This window comes from Coloeus monedula (assembly GCF_965178545.1).
Source record: "Coloeus monedula genome assembly, chromosome: 5".
In the NCBI taxonomy this organism is placed as follows: domain Eukaryota; kingdom Metazoa; phylum Chordata; class Aves; order Passeriformes; family Corvidae; genus Coloeus; species Coloeus monedula.
In genome coordinates this window covers 6,406,231-6,428,014 of record NC_138785.1, presented here as the reverse complement: position 1 = coordinate 6,428,014, position 21,784 = coordinate 6,406,231, and the positions used below count along the sequence as shown (strand labels likewise).

General features: G+C 38.3%; 1 protein-coding gene across 3 annotated transcripts; it reads right to left on the bottom strand.

The window, feature by feature from the left end:
* Nucleotides 1–1,419: 1,419 nt before the first annotated feature.
* On the bottom strand, nucleotides 1,420–21,642 carry ABHD18 (abhydrolase domain containing 18). 3 transcript variants are annotated; one of them, XM_082281221.1, is made up of 14 exons: nucleotides 21,445–21,642; nucleotides 19,233–19,387; nucleotides 18,197–18,305; nucleotides 15,516–15,600; nucleotides 14,924–15,024; nucleotides 13,189–13,267; nucleotides 13,003–13,097; nucleotides 12,470–12,487; nucleotides 10,450–10,588; nucleotides 8,594–8,683; nucleotides 8,218–8,319; nucleotides 6,945–7,323; nucleotides 4,772–4,934; nucleotides 1,420–4,157 (listed from the first exon to the last, which is right to left on the bottom strand). In XM_082281221.1, the coding sequence occupies exons 3-14, from the start codon at nucleotides 18,286–18,288 to the stop codon at nucleotides 4,106–4,108; spliced, it is 1,395 nt and encodes a 464-aa protein (XP_082137347.1). In that variant the 5' UTR covers nucleotides 18,289–18,305; nucleotides 19,233–19,387; nucleotides 21,445–21,642; the 3' UTR covers nucleotides 1,420–4,105. The 3 variants fall into 3 exon arrangements, with proteins under 3 accessions (XP_082137347.1, XP_082137346.1, XP_082137345.1); XM_082281220.1 differs by lacking the exons at nucleotides 10,450–10,588; nucleotides 12,470–12,487; nucleotides 13,003–13,097 and adding an exon at nucleotides 18,630–18,788; XM_082281219.1 differs by lacking the exons at nucleotides 10,450–10,588; nucleotides 12,470–12,487; nucleotides 13,003–13,097.
* Nucleotides 21,643–21,784: the final 142 nt, after the last annotated feature.

Sequence of the window (21,784 nt, the reverse complement as noted above, 5' to 3'; positions counted from 1 at the left end):
CAAACTCAGAAGTTAAGCAGAGGTTAGAGTGACATGAAAGTAAAAAGGCCCTACCTAAGTCACCAGTAATAAGGGGATTAACGTCTTGTTTCCTCTTTTTCCCATACAAGTGTTAGAAGACAAGGAAGCAGAGGAGTAGGCCAGCTGGGACTGCAGGAATACTACAGCACAGGAACCTAAACAGAACAGGAAAAAAGCAGGGAACTAATTAAGGGCTAATTATGTGGGGGGCAAAAAAGCACTGAAGTTGATCAGTTACGTGGCACTTAAAAAGTTTTCCATACTTGTTTTGCTCTGTAGGATGGAGCTTCCTGCTGACTTTATTGGATGGACTGGGACTGAAGAGGATATAAAAAGTTGCTAAGACTCATCCTTCGCATTTCGTCCACTTGTATCCTCCTTATTACTTTCTAGCAGTGCAAGTCAGACTTCTTTGGCAAAATTGTCCTCGGGAACACAGTTCTTAAAATGCTCATGTTTGCAAAAGGGGCTGATACACACCAAGTGAAACCAAGAGAATAACAGTTCTTATTTTCATTTTAATGCTCATGTTTTATCTTGTGTGGAAGCATCCAAGCGTACCAGGGAACACTGCAAATTCCAGGATTGCATGGAATAGCAGCATTTTACTCATATAGGGTAAAAATTCAGGAGGAATTACATGGCTACAGACCACCCCAAAGCTCCTTTCCATACCGTGTAACTTATCATTACAGCCAAGCTGGCAGAGAACCTGACAGTCTGAGATAAAGAAACTTCCCTGCCCAACCAACAGCAATTCAGATCAACATTTTAAAAAACCCCAAAACAACACAAGACAGAAACAATTAAGATAAATAAAAAAATACCTGCTTCAAAATGTTAGCAGCTATCAAGCAAAAATAATATTCCGAGGATCCAAGGATTTTCACTTTTCTACTGTTTAGAGAGTATCTCTGTTACAGGCATTTGACATTCCAGTAAGAAGTAAGAAAAAGCAGCAAGACTCCATTCCTTCATATGTTGCTTTTCTGCAGACTTTCTAGAGTAATAGAACACAAGTGATCTCTCCTTGCTAAAAAAGAAATCCTGAGTGGTTCCTTTTGAGTTGTTTGGGAGTTGTTTGGCCTTGGGGAAAAAATTACAAGAAGCTCCACCTGACATTTATTAGATGTGTCCTGCACTGGAAAGTGTAAAACTGGAATCACAATGGTATCTTAATTAGCTGATACAAGCTTATTTTCTTGACTGGGTACTACTGCATGTAGGAAAACATCAAAGCAGCACCAGTGTTTGTTGTGTGAAGCTTTTATCACGTCCTGTAGATTACCCGCTCTCCTTGTGGTACAGCACTAGTAGGAACAGAAAGGATTACAGAATGACAGTGGGATGCATTTTGAAATCCTGTTAACAAGAGAGAAAAAAACCCTCACCCCTAAATGTTTTTAGGACTTTTATTGAAAAAAATTAAAACCAAAAAATTACCAAGGCCAGTCTTACAATAAATTTAAGACATACAGAATGGCTTACCTGCTACATGGAAGAAACCTTATTACAACATTTCTCTCATGCAACTCCTGGATTAAAACCACATTCTCTTTTAACATCAAAATGGATTATTTATACTTTCTTAGGAGTTCACCTTAAAATATGATTTAAAAAGTTAATTTTCCAAGGGTTAAAAACACGTACACAGCACGATTCCCCCCTTCACAGACCAGCTCCCTTTGTCTGATAACTGGCAGAAATAGACCACTGAGCATGTTTTTCCTTTTTTTGTTATTCTAACCTGAGAAATTTCTTAAATAATGCTTACTGGGCTTTCATATTTGGCAACATGACTTTAGTTACAGAGCAAAGTGTGATTCCTTTTTCTTGTCAGAAACCAGTCTTTCACTGCTTGTTCCAAAAGACACTCTCACAACCAGGAGGAGCATTTGTCCCAAAAGACACTCTCACAAGCAGGAGTGGCATTAGCCTAAACCTCCTTCTGTGCCCTTTTGGTAAGTTAAACCTTGTTAGTAATTCCATCAGGACACTAACCTCAGGATGCAGAGTTCCCATCAGTTGTGTAATTCTCAGTATTGTGCACTTTGAAAATATTTACTTTGGCATGTTATACTTTGTAGCATAGTTGATTTTTTTTGTGCTTACTCCCGGCCTTTACAAAATCTGTCTTTTCTCTCTTGCATTTATTCAAGCCCTTCCCCTTGCCACCAGTTATCTCCCTTTCTCATAGCTGCAACAGAACCAGGGCATAAAGCACACAATTACATTAAAATGTCAGAGCTACAAAAGCTGCTGCACAGCAGACAGTGCTCTTATAAAGCACTCTTAGTTGATGAATATGCTTGTAAACCCTGTGAATCTTTTAGTACACTATTCAAGACTTCAATTTTAAATCTGTAAACTTACTAATATTTGATTTCAAACCCTCCAAATATTTGGTGTTCTACTCTACTCAAATGTGCTAGTCACTTCACACTTGCTCCCCATATATAAAACCAACACTGTCCAAAGAAATTATGAAAAACCACTTGAAAGAAGCAATTTAACTTCCGACTGATCAGAGCTTCTTCTGCATTTTCAGTAAATTTGTATGTTACATAATTTGGGTTATTCAGAATTGTTGCTCTTCAGTTTTATCTGAACACACCTGATTTTCAAATGAACTATAATTTCTTCACAGTTACTAGTCCTGTCTACCTGACAAAAATTCACTGAGCTTTGTTTGCTCCTTTACAGTAACCATGGAGATCAAAAGTGCTTGACTGGAAAGGTGCAGAAGTCACACATTCTGAGAAATGGCTGGATTTTTCTGTTCATTTTAGTGTAATCCTGGTCGTGACTGTACTGAATACTGAAGTGTTTCAGTTTTCTACTTCTCTGCAAACTGGTTTTAAAAGAATGTTATAGGAGATTACCACAAAAAAAAGATGTGGAGAGATATCCACACAGTTGGTAAATGACAACCTTTTATCCTACTGCAATTTGTTGGCATTTTTGATCCCAAAAGAGGAAATAACAGACTTTGGACTTTCTTAAATGTGCTCAAAATCCAAATTTCTTTATTTTCCATCTAATTAAAAAAGACAAGTATTGAAAAATAAGGAGCAAACCTAACTGTTTCAGTAACCTTTAGTCTCACGTATCTTTTAAATTATACAGTGCAAGTGTATTTTGCATATCAGCGCTGAGTGCACTTTAGAAAGGACATCTGTTGAAGTATTTGCAACAGGTCTTTATAGCACCATATAATTGCTGTCGATTTAACTGCTTAGAATCAGCCAGTGCCTAGAAAGTAAAATGATGACATTTCTATTTCATCTATCATTCCAAAAAAGAAAAGAAATCTGGAAGCTTATGTTATCCAACTGAATTATGTAAACAATTAAATACCAGACACTTGATTTTCACTTATTCCAGTTTTGTGAACCTGGTTGAAGATTTGCTACATGATCCTTCTGTAATGGCACAGTTCAATTCAGTGGCAGGAAAACTTCATGGATGTATTGAATGAAAACGTCTCATTTTTCCTTGAATTGGCAAAGTTTCTTTTTGCACGATTTGCACGATTTGGTGCTGAGCCTTCTGCCAAGGCTCATTTTCAATTCATAATTGACAAGAAAAGAAGTGACAAACACAAGAGGCTGAGTGCTGGCAAAGCCACAGTATAACACAGTAGGAACAGCAAGGCCATGAGGAAGCCAGAGGTAACCGAGGTATCTGGAACAAACCAAAACTACACTAAACACAAGAGAGCAGCTTAGCCCCACAGCACATTTTACATTCTTTATAGATACTTGACTGGTCTGTTTTCTACTGACACACAATTCAGAATTCATTCAGAATTGAAGGAATACACAATCTGATTAGACATGAAGTACACGAACCATTCATGCACCGACAAATGCTGCTGTTGGTTTTTCACAGGTAATGCTGAAGCAGCTGTGTCAGAATGGCACTGGGTTGAAATGAAAGCAATGCTGGTACTTTACCACTTCTGGTAATTGTTGCTTACAACAGTCAGTGACCATCTGCTCAACACTACAAGAGGCTTGTTTTCCAAACATGAGTTCCAGTAAGCTGAATTACAAATGAGATCGGTCTGAATGCATTAGAAAGATCACATGGTGTATTTCTGGAGAAAGCGGTCAAACGCATCGTAAATCGCTTGTCTGAAACAAGTAAAAGAGAAGAGAATTTGTACAATTTGGGAAAGGGCAGATATAAGTGGCATCCTTCCATACATTTACAAATATATTTACAAAGCTATCATCACAATTTATTTCCTTTATTTCTGGGATCTCTCACTTCACACCAGTAATATATTGATGTTCCAGGAATGAGTGGGACTGTTTTCCAGCTTTAATGCAAGTGCAAATGTAGATGGACTTGGAGTTTTCTACTCAAACACATCAGAGACATGCATAACTTAAAATTTTTGAGCAACTGTCATAAAAATAGGGCTGAAGTTTTAAATAGCAGTAAGCTAGTGGTTAGCATACATTGACCCAATAGAGTGCTATTCTTTTTTGTTGTTGCTTAGACTTCCTAAATGGTGTGTACAGTCTTCCTAAATCCTTATATTTTAAAATTAGAAGCACAAATATTTAAAACTTTTGGAAAACTACAGAACTGCACTCATATAACTGATTTATGTAACTGTCTTTAGAAAATCAACACCTAATATTACTAAGGCACGAATTCATGCACATACTACTTATTTACAGTCAAGCTTTCATTTTAATTAAATCTAAAATTTAATTTTAAACTTTTCTGTCCACCTTACCTGAAGAGTCCTTGTTTGAAGAGGTAGGCACTGACATGACCTCCATCCAGATACCTGATTTCACACCCCGGCCAAATCTCTTGGAGGCTGCGCACCCCAGTGCGAGGAATGTACGCGTCCTCCTTAGCTTGTACAACTATGATTAAACTTGGGTCAACTGGAACTAAAGGAAAACAAAGCAAAACTGAATTTATCTGTGGTAAGAAGTAGAAACACAACAGCTGAGATTTCTGTTGTAAAAATGCTATTTTCACAAAAAATTAAATTATTCTAAGCTTTAATAAAAGTACATATTCTAAAATCTCCAGCAGAATTTATCTGGTTTTTGATGTTACAGTAGTGAGGCCATCAGTGGAAAAACAAACTAACCCTTACCATTCCCACCCCTAAAGCAGGAATTCCTCAAAGACTTGTGAAGTTGACAGAACTGTCTTTCCTCTTACCAACAAAACTCTATAGCATTCATGTCAGTTCTTTAAGATTCCTTTTTATTGGCAAAAAGAACTATGAAATTCAACAGTGTAGAAGTTTCATATATTTTTTTTCCCTCAAGGAGGAAAAAAGACAACTTTTCATACAAGAGGTCAGAAAGTACAGCCTGCGTTCACTTTATTTTCTGTTTCCTACATGGTTTACTTGCAACATAGAAATCCCAACATATTGTTACACATATTTATTACTCACAACCAGAATTGCACCAATCAGATTACTAACAGGAATAACACCAATATGATGTTGAGCAAAATTACACCAAAATTATGTTGAACACAGAATATTTCTCTCTTCAAAAAGAAAATAAGTGATATGTTAAAGAGTGACCAGCCAAGATGTTTGGCAGTGGGGTGTCAGCAATAATTTAAACCCTTCCTTCTTTCATACTAAATCATGTTTCGAGAATATGCAATGCTAAGATAAATCCTAGTCTTCCATTCAATTTTCCATGAAATCTGAGCATTAGGGAGATCTTCTGAAGCTTCTCTCTGGCCATACTGGCAGGGAATGCAAAGTCTCCCAGGGAATGACAAGACCTGGGAAACTACTGACACGGTGAAATTCATCACTTTGACAAGTGCATCAGGATCACAGATCCTCTTAAGTTCCAAGGTCAGTGCTTAGCTAAGTGATACCTGGATAAGTCTAGATAAACAAGAATATCTGCACTTAGAATAAAACTTACAGGGCTTTTTCTGTCTACTGAAATAACTTTGAAAGCTTTAAGGAAAGCACTTCACTGGTATTCGTCACAAAACATCTCTGGCTAGCAGTGAAAGAATCTACACTAGTGTAGGTTCCTTTTATTGTGTGTTTCCTTTTTGCTTAATTTTAACATTTATTTAAATTTAAACATTTGTACCAATGGAGTACTGAATGCCAGAATTAATAAATGAGGTGGCACAGGGGCCCAGTATCAGGAAAGTTTTGACATTAAAAGACAGCTCCGTCTGAAGTCAAAGCACGTTGTAGGAGATGCCTTTAGCAGGTACATGCACAGCTGGACCATGGACTGCCACAAAAGGAATTCCAAGCCCCCACTGCAGCAGAACCTTTTAAGGCGGCTCTAGGAAGCAATGACTTGTTTGCAGGGCTGGAAAGGATTTGTCCTGAACGCCAAGGAATGCTGGACTACAGCTCCCCCTATACGCTATGCCTGCCCTGGGAAACTCTCTTCACCAGCCAGCACCAGCCCAGAAGGACCCCCAAAATGTTTTTACTGGCAGTATCATTCAAGCTTGTTGCTCAGCTATGCAGGCTACTTTCTATCTGAAGTCAATATGAGATTTCTGCTTGAAAAACCTTATTAGCAGATTAATTAAGATTAATTACACTTAAGTATTATTCACATCACACAGGTGTTTTCTTCCTTTAGATAATACAAATATGCACTAACTCATATCTGAAAAGAGCTACAGCAAGGAAGAGGAGAAAAATGAGCAAAGATACTGAGAGGCAAATTTTTAATTCACTTTGTCATTAGTTGGCCATCAAGAAGGAACAGAAAAAACAATTAGGAAATGGAGTAGTAAATAGATGCTACAGAATAATGGTCACAATATTTCCGTATTTCAGCAAAGGTGCCACCAGGTTTGCACTTGGAGAATGAAGAAAATACCTTTCCCTCCACTGTATTTTGTTCAGCTTTCCAAAGTGCACATTGAAACAATGAGATACATACCTGGGAAGTTAGCTACATGGGTACATTCATCCATTACTCCCTTCATGAACATTAAGGATTCTCTCTGTAAAGTGTCACTCCTTCTCCTTGTATTTATCCTGTGTCCTTGTGGACTGGTTAAGTTTTTATTGCTACTGCTACTGGTCGAAAAGGTTTGATTTATGCACTGCATTTTAGGAGCATCTTGTATTAAGAGTCTTTCTGAAGAGGCACTTAGAGCACTTCTGTTTGTGGTAAAGCTGTGAACGGCTTCCTTAGATACAGTGTCATTCAAGGACTCAAAGCTGAATATTCTGGAAGTCATGTCCATATCCGCCAGACTGTCCACACTGTCAGGGAAGTTTTTAACAAAGTCTTGTCCCATCTTGAAAGAATCTGTCTAAACAAAGACAACAGGCCATTTATTAAGGGTTTCTCCCTTAGACCAGTTGGTTCATCTTATTTTTAAGATGAACTCATTATTTTAAAAAAAGAAAAATTAAAGACACAAACAGCACTGCTCACTTCTATTTTCAGCTTGCAGGTCACTCAGTTAAATCCTGATCATCATAACCTCTTGAAAATTTCATTCTACATATCTGTCAGCTTAAAAAAATGCAGGAAGTTCTTATATATACAGTAGTTTGTGACATAAAAAACTGTTTTTCTTTCTAAATTAAACTCTGAATTTATAATTACAGTAATTTAAGCTTAAATGACCTAATTATAATAATAGAAAAATAACATATCTGACCAGGTCAAATGTCAGGTTTAGAACTGAAAAATCAACTGTCTCTAAATACTAGGGAGACACAAGCTGAACAACCTGAAAAGTTTCTTTTCATTTTGTCTTCTCCATCAGTGTTGCTGGAGTATATTTAACTTTAAAATGGCAAATACCCAGGAAACAACTATCTGCACCCCAGCTTCTCTTCTCCTGCTGTAAGGTATTAGAAAAAGAACTATCACAAGGGAAAGAATCTCAGGGGGGGAAAAAAAGTTATTTATCAGAATTTTGACTGAATACATTTTATGTTGCAGATTACACTAAGTGTGATCAAAGGGAAAACTTGTAGCAAGGGCTACGCTTAACACTCATTATACAACCAAAATATTAGGTTTGTTTCTCAGGTTTTTCCTTCAAAGACCAAATTTATCAAAGCATAAAGAAACAACATGCCAGTATGTTCTAGCTAACAATTGTCTACTTTAAGTGAAAGTAAAAAGAAGTTACAATATTTGCTAGATTGGCACACGCAAATATTAGCAGATAGGGAAAACAGACCATACTTACTCCACAATATTCAAGCATTTGAATGATTTCTTCTTCGTACACAGCTTGTGTAAAATACTGTTTCTCCAGCTCTCTCCAGTTCACTGCCTTGCTTAGCACACCCTGAGATGATAAATAAAAGCATTCAGTACACAAGCAAAACCCAGAGGTCATTCTAAAATAATGATACATGCAGGAAATTGACCTGTTCCTGATTTTTTCAGTGGAATTCTGTTCCCAGACAGCCCTCAGAATTATTGCAATCGAAGCATAGGCACGTTATAACACAGGCCATGGAATCCCACCTCCCTTGTGGCCAGCCCAAATCTTTTATCTTACATTTCTGACTACAATCTAATATACTAACAAAAAATGCATTTTGTAATTTGTTAATTACCGTAGTGAAGACTGCAGAGGCTGTTGACCAGGAAAGACATGGAATCAAAGGCAATGGTTTAGGCCAATTTGTCACTGCCAGTGAAGCCATCTAGAATCAAAGGCACTTATTACACATTTTAATATTGAATTCCCAATATGGTAAAAAAGAACTCTCTCATCTTCAGTTTCTTTGTTTATATGGTATTTATGAAACACATGATGCCAGAGAGTTAAGGATTGTGGCAGGTGGATATGCTTTCACCTATTTGGAAGTTACTATCCATTCTCCAGTGATTTTTTTAAAAACAAACGTTGCTCTGGAAAGGACTCATTTCAAGGCTGAATTGGATTTGGTTGCAAGAGTTCCCAATGGAATATTTACTAACTATTCTATTAATTATAATTATAATTATAATTAATTATATTTGTAATTATATTAATTATCATTATAATTACAAAAACTAATACAAGCTATTAGTTGTTTAAAACTATAAAAAACTTCTATGAAGCTTTTCACCAAGCTCTTGCAAGTGGCAAGTTTATTTCAAGGCAAAACAAAGGCAATCTATGAGAAGGACTATTTAACTTCTGTACTTTTAAACTTTGTGTACTGGAAACAAAATCTGAAGGAGAAGTAATTCAACATGTTATGTGCACTCTTTTTCTGTCCTTTAAGTTTGAATCATTACTTTTGCATCAGTTCTCAGAACATATTTTTGTGACTATTCTGTTTATACCAGAAAAAAACAGGGCAAGAAAGTTCAATGTACAGAAGTTCCCTATATGGTATGTTCTTTACAAGTTTTATTTTATTAATACAAAACACCTCATGTCTGTTCTAGATGTTCTAATAACTGGATTTATGCAATTGAACTATAATTCTATTCTAACTATTAATAAAAAGTTACAAGAACACCACACATCTTTGTTCTGATTCTCTCCAGTAGTAGAACTCTCTCCCCTTTAGTAGAACTGGAATCAATGTGTACAACCTTCCATTGTAAAACACATTCTATAGAGGATCAACATCAAATATTATTTATTTCACAGCAGTTGCTGACTCAGCAGGGTGATGTTGATGGAAATCAAAGGTACTTTGTAGATTTATGACATTTAGAGTTATAAAACTGTGCTCTAGGGGAATATTTTCCTTTCAGTAAACACTACCATTGCCAACATTATTTACTGAGCTCCTAACAACAAAGAAATAAAGGTATTGCACCTGTGTCTCACAGACCCATGCTAATCTGCAGAGACACAAGCAATAACATTTTGACTGTGTATTAGTCTTTCAAGCACCTTAGTGATACACTGCTGGTTTAGTTTGAATATGCACAGACTCACACAGAAAATGTTAGCCACCTCACCACAGAAACCTCTGATCAGTACCAATGATCAGGGGAAAAAAAGAGATGAGTTGAGAACAGAACTGACACCAAAAGTCACCTCAATTACAACCTGCCTAGAAAGAGGGGGTATTTCACACAGTGCATTAAAACACAAAGGTTTAAGCAAGAAGAAAGGAGGAAAAGAGGGAGAATCAGCAATCGATCAGTGCAGACTTTCTTTCAGCAAACATTGCTGCCACCCCTCCTTGTGGAAAAAAAAACAATTATGTGAGAAGTTTATATTCTTATTAAGCCTGCTGGGAGATGGCTGACAAAGGGCTCTATGGTTTGTCAGTACATATTAAGGATTATACTAATTCAGCACCACAGAACATGAGAATTGCCAACAATTTGTTTCTCATGACTCTAAGTGCTTATTTTAAAGTACTTCTGAGATCAACACTGTAAAACAAATCATTCCCGTATGCTACATGATCAAATGAGAAGTTAAAACAAAAGTTACTGAACAGGAGATATAAAAGCTTACATGTCCTCCCATGGATATTCCAGTCATCCCTAGTGGTCCATAGCCTTCTCTCTCTAGCCAGTGCAAAAGAGCTGCCGATTCTAGAATTAGAGCTCCTCCCATCACAAACAGGTCCGAGACATTTTTTAAACATGACCGTCTTTTCTCCCCAGAAAAGGAAAATAGAGGGTTTATTTTCTAAGATTAGACTCTGACAGTTCTTATCAATATATACATACTTTTATACACAGCTTAATCACAATCCCAGAGAATTTTGGAGCTGAAATCCTGTTGATTCAACAGGAGGAAAAAGCAAGCCCAGATTTTCTGGCACTTGTAATTTTTCACCCAAATGAGGACTAGGAATAGACACCTGGTTTTAATGTAATATCACTGACAACTTGGTCTTTTGGAAACAGTTATTACCAATATTAGCATCTCATTAGTAGTAATATTCTGTCCTGTGAAGTTGTCACAGACATTTTAGAAATAGAATCAAAGTGCTAAAGTCCTAGGCATACACTATCTTGTTTGCAGAAACAACTTTTTTTTTTCTTATTTACCTGTTTTACATCATTGAAAAATTGCACACAACATTTGAAGAGCAATCAGTATGTCAGCTTTGGAAGCACTCATCAGTGTCACAGTAAGACTGAAACTGTAAAGTGGGAAGTTTGTCACGGTGCTGAGAAATTCAGGCAGTGTACTGCAAAGCATTAAAACAGAAGACACACAAAAAAGTAGAAATCTATCTGGCTGAGCCATCAGAAGGACTCTAAAAATAATAGACCTCTAACTTGGGGAGGGGCACTGAGTATTTTCAGTACCACAGCCAGGTTACAAAGGGCTCCTGGCCTCCCCTGCCAGCATGCCACCATCACATTTGCGACACTCTGAAGCACAAGGACAAAGCTCACTGTGAAGTCACACAGAAATGAACATAGCTGCTGCAGAGCAGCATTTACAGCCTAATGCAACTCTTTCCTACAGCTTTATGAGATTCCTCTGCAGCTGCTGTATTTACTGAACACTGTCACCAGCATATTAACTACAACCACTGGTGGTGTGTAACCCTGTATTGGAGAGTGACAATTACCTGATGGGGTATTAGACTGAGCACCCCCCCTTGAAACAATCCTTCTCTACATGATACGTGACCTACTAAAGCTGACACACTGGACAACTGAGAACAGAGTTATTTAATCCATTCTTCTGCATCAGATCACCCATAACTGGAAATAAACCTACCAATGGATGTATTCCAGCCCACGCTTTCTCCTGTCACTTTCCTATAATCTTACATAAATCACCTTCCCTGTGTCTTCCAGTCTTTTTAAATGTCCAAGTTAGGATTAAAAAGGATTAAAACACTGGCTCATATTTGGACTTTCAGAAATATTGGGAGACTAAAAGCACAGCTTTGCCTCAGACACATATCCAGTTGAATTCTGATAATACTTCTGTGGTTTGGAAAATGTAAAAAGTAAAAAACCAAGACTTCCTAATTAGGCTTCTAAATTCACATTTAAGAAACTGATTGAAGGAATAAATCCTATAAAACACTGAATATTGCATAGCCTCCACTGACTAAAAACTGACCAACGCTAGATTTATTTGTACGTCTGTAAATCCTTAAAAGGTCTTGGAAAAGCAAAACCCTAGCAATTATAATGGAAATACACTGTCAGACCAAAGAATATTCACAGCTGACTGAAATATGACAGCAGCACTTGTACATGTGCAGCTGTGAGTCAGGAAAATAAAATGGCCCTGACTTGTACTCACACAAGATGTTTGCATGTCACTTCACACTGCAAGTCCATCTTGTGCAAACTTTCCTGATCCCTGAGATCGCCTAACACAACTCCAAAGCAGTTTAGTAAAGAGCAGACAATTTCACATTAGCACGTTACAAATCATTTGTAGAATGTTTTTTTCTTAACAAGCTATCCATGTTTTGATAACTTTTGGCTCAAAAGAGAAAAAAAGAAAAGCAGTATTTTAAAAAGACAGTATCCATAAATGCAACAGAAATACTTACAACTGATCCTTAGGTTTCCTACAGCCATGTAAAAGACCCCAGTTAAAGAAAGTAAAAAAGGCTTTATCAAAACTGGTCATTGAAACAACAACAACAAAAAAAAGATAAAATAAATAATATACATAAATAGCAAATTAATTGAAATTTGGAACTTAAATTCCCAATGTTTTACTGTCACTAAATCAAATCCAATCTGCCTTGATGATGTAGTTTGCAACATTTTACCGCTGTCAGATATATGGGTAGGAAAAAGTGTAACCCAAGATCCTATTTAATGAAACAGAATAATAGTGTTTTACAAGATGACAGAACAGAACTTAACTGTTTAAAAAAAAAAACCAAACCACATCTTAAGTGGTAATAGTAAGTTTCTCAAAATTTACCTGAGGTACCACAGAACTGTTTCATGTAATGGTCATAACTTTCTTTGCTTCTACCCCCTGGGAATGGATCCAAAAAGTAGGTATTTTATGAGTGTGGTAACTCTTCTGCCTTCCAGAGAGGACATTAGGAATAATTACTGTGTTTTCCACAAAAGGATATAGTAAGGATTTTCTAGCAACAGGGAAGCCATACAGGCTTCTTTAATCATTGGCCGTGCCATTAATGTGCGTCTCCTCCAGAAGTGCTAAAGACAAGACGTACAAACAATACAGGTAAGACAAAATCTGATAATTTAATTTCTCAATAACAACCAATTTTACATTTTATACACTCACATGATCTCCAGTGCCTGCTAAATGAATGCACACAGGTCTGTGCTTGCTATTCCATCTTCTGGGTATGATGAACTGAAATCTGTGAGAAATGAATGCCTATTTTAGCAGAGTAAGCATTTCTACTTACAAGCTGCATCAAGAGAAATTAATAAAAAAAACCAAAAACAAAACAACATAATAAAGTATTTGTAACCCAAGCAGGCAAACTGCCAGAAATTCAGCAACATCATTTTTCATGAACACATTCAGCAAACAAAGGAATCTGAAAGTAGGACAGAAGAAAGGCCAAACAAGAAAAGGAGCTAAGATGAAAGACCATGTTCCTAAAAAAGACTACTACCTCATCATCACAATTTAAACTTTGCAGAGTGGAGAAATGCAACTTCAGATAAAGAGCAGCCTAAACAAGCATGTCCAGCTGTCCTAGGCATCATTGCTATTTTTCTCCTGAAGGCACAACAGCTGAAATTGAAGATTAAGATGAGCAATAAATTAAAAAAAAAAAAATCAAAAACCCAACATACAAACCATGAAATTATTCTATATACCCAACATCAATCAATTAATGTCTTCTGCTGCTACTTATTCATAGTCTGAACTACTGAAAAAAAAAACCCTTCTGAGACGCCCCTATTCCCCACAAGATGGAGCACTGTTACCTACAACAGCGTTGTTACACTTCATTCTTACCATCTTAAGGGAAATTTGTACAGCTTTACAAAACTGTCACAACACTGGCTAAAGCAACAATATCATAACTTGGCTACAAAGCACAAGAGAACACAGATAAGGAAACAACGACCATATTGTATTTTCCAATATGGTATTAATTACTTTGATAATGTTAACAGACAGTCAGAGGTAAGGTGGAATAGAACTGATTCCTTGACTACCAACCTTTTGTCTCACATTCCTTAATGTTACCTGCTTAAGCACACATATAAAAACACCAACCAGTATTACTGACAAAATTTACAACGTCAGTATCAATGTGAGCTGACAAACTTTTATGTTTATGTTATTAAACATTTAATGAAGTCTAGGACGAAAAATTCATCATGACAGTTCAGCTCAAAACTAAAAGCAAACAGAAATTATGCTCCCTTTGCAAACCCACTCCTCATCTGCAAAGCATTGTTAGTGTGAAACCAGCACTGTCAGGGAGCCTCCAGCCTTCTGTGAGAACGCTTTTTTTTCATTTTTTTTACCAAGAAAGAAATGCACCAGATTCTCTTGCAACAATTAAATGAGCTTGCTACTTCATCACACATATAACATTTTTTGTATTCAATGTAAATGGAAAGCTGGAATGTCTCCTTCAAATACAATATAATATACTTTGATATAAACAGCTTCTCCTGCTACATACAAAACAATAACTACTGTTCTTCTTTTCCAGCATCCCCCTCATTTGGAAAAAAACAAACCCAGGGTATTCCACAGCTTTGTGCAATATTATTTCTGCGCACACACACACAAAAAAAAGAAAAAAAAAAAAGTCATACTTGCTAGTGGATTTTTTTAAATACATAGTTTGAACTATCACATGAATAAGATTTGTTTTCACATTTAAAAACAAATCTATTTTAACACATTAGTCCAAAATACCCCCAGTTTGAAATAATTTACAGATAGTTTGCTTTACAATCAATTAGTTGCACAATAAAACTACTTATAGACCATTATTACTCTGCAGCACTAATTCCAGCAAGAAATACCTCTTGGTTTCTCTTACCTTGCTACAAGAGATTCGACTGGCAGGATACCTGGGACACAATGAGCCAAGGGGGAAATGAAGTGCCCCTCGAGGATTTTACAGTCAGATTGCCCCTCAACCTGCAGAGAGAATGGGACAATAGCAATAAATGTTATGTCAGTCTTTAACTTGCTCTGAAAGCAAATCTCTTAAAGTAGAATTTGTTGTAGGATAAAAACTTGCTTAAAAAAACCCAGAGCAGAGGCCTACTCCTCAAATATAGAGATACACGTTATCAACACAGTCAAAACATTTGTTTCCAGCTTTGCTTTTATTAAATAAACTTTTACAGGCATCAAAGAAAGGGGTAATGCTGTCCCATTTTAAATACATTTGATAACACATAATAAGTTTTGAACACTTTCTGAGTTTTAATATTTGACATCTCACTTCCCAACTATTGTACTACTGGGAAAAAAAGAAACAACAGTATCTGTACAGCCACTTCTTTAGTCTCTGTTTCCTTCCATTCTCTGCTCGAAGCTATAAAAGTAGCCTGGTGTTAAGTACCTTTATCTAGCACTAGGAAAATAAATGTAGTTAAATGACGTCATCTCTTGCTTTTAAGTACCTTGTCAATGAACACTGGGTAATCTTTCGAAACCAGCGTCTGGCATTTTTCCCTGTTTCCAATAATCTTTCTGAATTCAAATATTCTGTTGAAAGGAAACAAGTAGAGAAGATTCAACTTTTAATCTAAAAAAAAGAAGAGACATATTTATATAACATTTCAGGAGCTAAAGTAAGCCACAAACAAATAAAAGTCATGAAGCCAGCTTTCCATTCACAGATTAATCAGGCCAGCATAGGGTAGGTAGCTACCATAGGATGCTTTTAAGTTAAAAAAAATGGGCTCAGATATCTTGCTGGGGAACAGAAGGCTAAGGGGCAAATCTGATTGCTTTCTTCTGCTACTTAAATGGGCTGCAGTCACACAAAGAAAATGAAACAAAACTCTTCTCAGAGGTGTACAGTGAGAGGACAAGATTACTGAAGGACATGAATACTGCAGAGGCAACGGCTGTGTGTTGCAGTGTAAGAAATCCCTACTGGAGCAAAGTGAAAGACTGCTTTCACAGTTAAGCACATGGAAAAATAGCCCAGGGAAACTATAATTGATCTTCATCCTCAAGGGCCTTTCAAATGAATGAATGGCCAAGTGACTTGAAGAAATAAGTCAGCTTTGTTTTGAACAGGGATTTTGACTTGATGCCCTCAAATTTGCCCTCTCAACCTTAAATACTCTATGCTAAGAATAACTTGCTCATTCTTATGGTCATAAATACACACGTTACCTGACCAGCTAAACAGTTTTGAGTGACAAGTACAGAGGAATGACTTGTTCACCTCCCGAACACCACAGAAAAGCCAAAGAATGGAAAGGAAATCCAGTTAACCACCACATAAAAAATAGCTCTACTTTATAACCTTTGCTTTTCTTATACAGAACAGCAAGTGCATTAAGTATTTCTGAGAAAGTAAGGGTTAAGAGATGAGAGTGGAGGGTATGCTAAATGAAGAGATGTTTTGTTTGACAATAAATCTTCTAAAAATACTGCATTTATGTCTTGTTTCTATAGTTAGGTGGATAGTGAAGGCTAAATCTTGCCTCTGCTGAGGAATTTCAACCCTTGCTAATGAGTTGAGGACAAAGAGCTAGGATATTAACATTCATCACATCAAGGGTGTGCACATAAAATTTCAGATTACACCTAGGCAGAGCAGTCAGTCATTCAATCTCAGTTAATGCTTGAAGTATAAAAAATTTAATAATAACTTAATAATGGGGCTTCACAGTGATGAGTTAACAAACAGAAATAAAAGCCCTCCTCCCACAAGCCAGTGTGAGGGGTCAGGAGGAGCTGGTATTCTTCCTTCATCGAGGTGAAGCCAGGCTGCTAGGGAACAGCTCATCTTCCCAGTCAGGGGCAACACATAGAGGAAAACTTTCTTCTTTTCAGACCAGCAAGCTTGCCTCCTGCTTCCCTCACCACTTGTGATCTGGTGGGAGAGGTTTTTCCCCTGAATGAAGAAGGAGGAGCTGTAGCTGCTATCACCATTAGCACCAGCAACACTCCCTTATTGCCATTTGGTGTGGGTGTGATCACCCTCCAGAGCCCAGTTTACCCTTGCACTGGTGAACAGCAGCATCAGTCAGAGGCTCCCCCGTACAGAGACACCACTTGTACTGGAGGGAGGTGGACATGGGGCAGTGAAATTTCACCATGTCTCACCAAGAGCCCAAAAGTTTTTAAGAGAGAAGGTTTTGAAAACATTAAAATATCCCATTTTGGATACACAGATGGAACAGAATACAGAAATGCTGCAACCAAAACAAACCCCACTATTTTTGGTTATTCCAACCAAAGCCAGCATTCTCATTTTGCAGGACAGTCGGCTACTTAAGAGAAAAATCAACTGAAGACAGACACACGAAGCAATCCAAGTGCCATTTCCAGATCAGATCTTTCACGTGGACTTAAAAAACAAGCTCCCATAAAACTCCACTGCTATCCAGTGCACAAAATTTTATTTCAGTAGTTTTCAAAGTTTTCTTTATTGATTTTCATATACATAAGAGTGAGCTTAATAAATGCAGATTTATCATTTCCTGTTTAAATACTGCACAATGCAGAATATATATATATTGTCACTTCATTTTTAAATTTAAGAAATAAAAGTGCTCAACTTCCAGGTGTTAATCTCAATAGTAATTAACAAAAATAATCAAATGCTTAAAAATTAAGAGGTACTTCCAATTTTTTCTTACTTTCAAGACATCTAGAAGGAAAGAGTTTACTACTTTGGACTGTGAGAGAAACTTCTGATTAAATCTTACACTTTTAAAACTAATTAGCAAGTTACAGAGAGATAGCAAGAGCCACTTTAATGTTAAACAGAAACAATTCTTCTGCAGAAATTCATCAAGTGTTGTTTTTAGAAAACACTTCCAGAGATGCTGTTTGAAGTATGTCATCATATAAACGTAAGTGAAAAATATAGTTCGACACACAGACATTCTCTCAAGAAGAGCCTCTTTAAACAGGAAAAAAAATGCAAATGCTTTTAAGGCTCCTCTTAAATCCAGTTACTTCCTTGGTATAGAAACACATGATTTCCTGAACAAAACCAACTTAAACACTTCTGGTATTTTAAGTACAGGATAGCAATTACTGTTGCTACTTCAAGGTTTGGGGTTTTTTTTCTTTTAATGTAAGATATTGTTAATGCCATTACTTTTTAACAAGTCACCTTTTCAGATCCTCTGGCTTTCCCCATCCTCTGATGAAAAGTTTAGTGAGGAGAAGCTTTCGGTACAAGACATCTAATTTACTTACACCCATTAGCAGCACACTGTCATCTGTGAAAAAGAAGAGGTAAAAACAAGGCAATTAAAGGGGTTGTCAACATGAGTGGCAAATTCATTGATTGTAACACAAAGTAGTTTCTTATTCTGGTTTCTGAATTAAGGAAAAGCCACCCAATGTATTCCAAGAAAGTTAACCTTGATATTCAGGTCAACTCTTTTTGTTTTGAAGAAAATATAAAGGCAGTTTATACAACCTGTAGGAATTTAAAAAGCTAATTATAACCAGATATTCATTACACCACTGATGACAAGCTGACGAAAGAGGCACATCAGGTCACAGAACTGCATCTCCAACCAGTCCTAACTGTACTTTACCTGAAGTGATAAAACAAAGAGTGGCACTGATCTCTGTCCTCTCAATAGAGGTACGATGGCAAAACTTTTCAGTCAGTGTGGGCTGTCATAAACACATCTCAGAATGGAAGCTTGAAACAATGCTTGGGTTTGAACAAGTAGAAGACTTCATCTCTTCATCTTCTTAATGGAAAGAAGGAGAGAGAGAAAGGAGAGAGAGAGAGAGAGAGAGAAAGAAGGAGAGAGACAGAAAGAAGGGGAGAGACAGAAAGAAGGGGAGAGAGAGAAAAAAAAGGGAGAGAGAAAAAAAGGAGAGAGAGAGGAAAGAAAAAGGAGAGAGAGAGGAAAGAAAAAGGAGAGAGAAAATGTAGTTCCAGGCACTGGTTTTGCCTTCATTGGTGTTTTAAACACATATCCTAATCCTTATTTTATCCATTCCGTTCCGATTTTGCCATTTCTTACGGTTTTCAAAGCAATGCTCCTCTGACTCCTTTCTGGGAAGAAATCACACTCTCAAAACCCTTGCCAGGATCATTTCTCTTTCAACAAATACACCAGCTCAAGTAGAGTTAAATCTAACAAGACTTTAGGCAAGCTGAGTATTATTTTCAAAGCAATACTTACTGAAGTGAACAGGGAGCCACTGCTGAGCTCTTCCAATGAGGAAGGAAAAAATAAAAAAAAAACCCACTACTAAAAAGGAGAATTTAAGTCTGGTTTCTTGGTCAGCAGCATACAGGTTACTCAATTAAAAATAAAGGTCCAGGATCCGTGTACACCTAAGAAAACAACAGATTTAATAATCAAAGGCTTGGTTAGTAAGTTCATTTCAGGCATTTTCTCATATTTCCCTCCATACTAAATGTACTCAATCTCATCACACTCCAAAACAGTGTGATTTAATCTATGGGGTTTTTTAAATTTTATTTTCATCCAAAAGCATTTATTCTGCCATACTCCAATATGGCCATTTTTAAAAATAAACTTGTTTGACTATAACAAGTTAAAATTCTGGTCAGATAAACAAAAACATTCCTCTGCACTTCTAGAAAGCCAATATTTAAGAATTGATATACAGAAAAAAGGAGAACTCTTTAACACCTAGAATAAATTACTATCAAAACAGAAATTATAGACAATTTAAGGTACTCAAATACTAGAACAAGCATCCTAGAAAGCCACAATGGCCCCAGGATTGTTCAATCATTACAGGGTAAAAATAAATACATGAAATGAGCAGAAAGTCATAGTGGGCACCTTTTGTTTCAAAAATATGAAGATGTAGATTTTGCTTGGAGTCCAAAGTCTGGCCTGACAAGCTCTCTGTTGCACCAAGAATGTGCCAAAACATCTTTCTAGGCAAGTACATTATATTTAAATGTAATATTGATTGAGGCAAAAGTATTGTCTCATTGTCTCTTCTGCTTCATTGACGGAGTGGAGACTCTGAAGTAACTTGGGATATTTCAATTAATCAGAATCAAGATAAAAGCATTACTGGAAAGAGTACAGGAAACACTAAAACAAGCAAAAAAGATATTCCTAGTATGTGAAGTATGCTGCATAGAACTCCTCAGAAATATCACTGAGATAAAAAATTTGGGAGGATGGTCCCTGTTGTATCTCTGTAACAAAAGGGCAGGACATGCTTCAGTCACTGCCCATCCATGCCTACATGGAAAGACAATTACAAACACTTTTACTGCCAGGAAAGGCAAATCCAACTCCTGGAGACTGAAGTTTTATAACGTCACATTAACGGGAATATTTCAGCAGTGAGGATTCGAAACGAAAATGAAAGAATCAGCAAAGGCCATTTCAGAATGAGACTTGATTTCTGCCACTTGACAGTACACGTGCCACATCCCAATCCCTCTGTGAGACAGGTCAGCTGGAAGCAGTGACCTGATAGAAATGCTGTGGAGTTGTGTGGCCCAAGAGACAGGATCTGTGTTACGAATCTTGAACGAATATATTGTTAACACGGAAAGCTTTACATAATCTTGAGCTGTGAATGGAAACTGCATTCTGATACAAAAGCACACTAAGAAGAAACATAGAAACAGACACGAAAATTCATCCAAAAATCCAACACATAAAAGATCAGCTATTGCTTTTTATCCAGTGCAAATAGCTTCAGTTACAAGAAAGACACCCCTGGAAATTACATGAGGACTTCACTCAAAGCCCACAGTGCAGTTTCTATTCTATACATGGATGTGAAAAAGCTCCCACCCAGCAGCCAACCTGAAAAAACCACGGAGGCTCTGTTTTAGAAGGCGGAGTTACCAACTTCCCTACCCTCCCTCTCTGTTTAAAAAAAATCTCTCTTACAATTAACGCCAGGTCTTTTTCTCATAGAAGAAATGACTGCTTAAAAATCAAAGAAATCACGAAATATTCAAGTCAAGGCAGACACAAGCCCCACAATAACTCCACACAACGGGACGGACACGGAGGAGCCTGAGGATAAAAACCGGGGCCTAAAGCAGGGTGCGAGCAGCTCCCTGCAAGCCTGACCCGAGCACTCAAAGGGGGCAGGCGGGACCCCCGATCCCAAATCTCTGCAGTTCCCCCCTCCAAGCCCGCGCGGGAGCGGAGCTGCCGCAGCGCCCGCGGGAAGGTGCGGCGGAAGGCAGGACACGGACACGGCGGCCCCTCCGCCCCCCTCAGCCACCCCCGCGCCCCGAGCCCGCCCCCGGGGCCGGGCAATGCCGTGAGGGGGGAGCGGCGGCAGCTCCTGCCCTCAGTGGGAGCCGCTCTGGCACCGCTCCCTGGGCGGGCGGCACGGCGACCCCCAGCGCGGCCCGGCCCGCGAAGGTCACTTGCTGCTCACCCGAAGCGCTGCCGGTGCTGAGGCACCACATGGGAGGGCGGGAGCGGGAAGCGGAGGAAGAAGAGGAGGAGGAGGAGGGAGGGCGGGCGAAGGGCGGGACGGGACGGACAGGACGGGATGGGACGGGCGGGACGGGACGGGACGCGCCTCACGCGCGTGGGCCTGGCGAGCGCGCGTGCGCGCGCGGGCACTCAGGCGTGGGGCGCGCGCGGGAGGCAGCCGGCCCCGCCCCTCCGCGTCTCGCGCCCGGCCCGGCCCCAGCCGGCAGCGCCCCCAGCGGCGGACACGCGGTAGAGCGGCCCCTCGGGCGCCCCCTGGCGGCGGGCGGCGCGGGCCGTGG

Coding starts and splice junctions, on each gene's coding strand:
- ABHD18 (XM_082281221.1), bottom strand. CDS start 18,288: ATGGGTGTAAGTAAATTAGATGTCTTGTACCGAAAGCTTCTCCTCACT. Junction 8,320..8,593: donor CCTCTGCAGTCTTCACTACG/GTAATTAACAAA, acceptor TTATCATCTCAG/GGTGTGCTAAGCAAGGCAGT. Junction 7,324..8,217: donor AAATGCTTGAATATTGTGGA/GTAAGTATGGTC, acceptor GTCTTTGTTTAG/ACAGATTCTTTCAAGATGGG.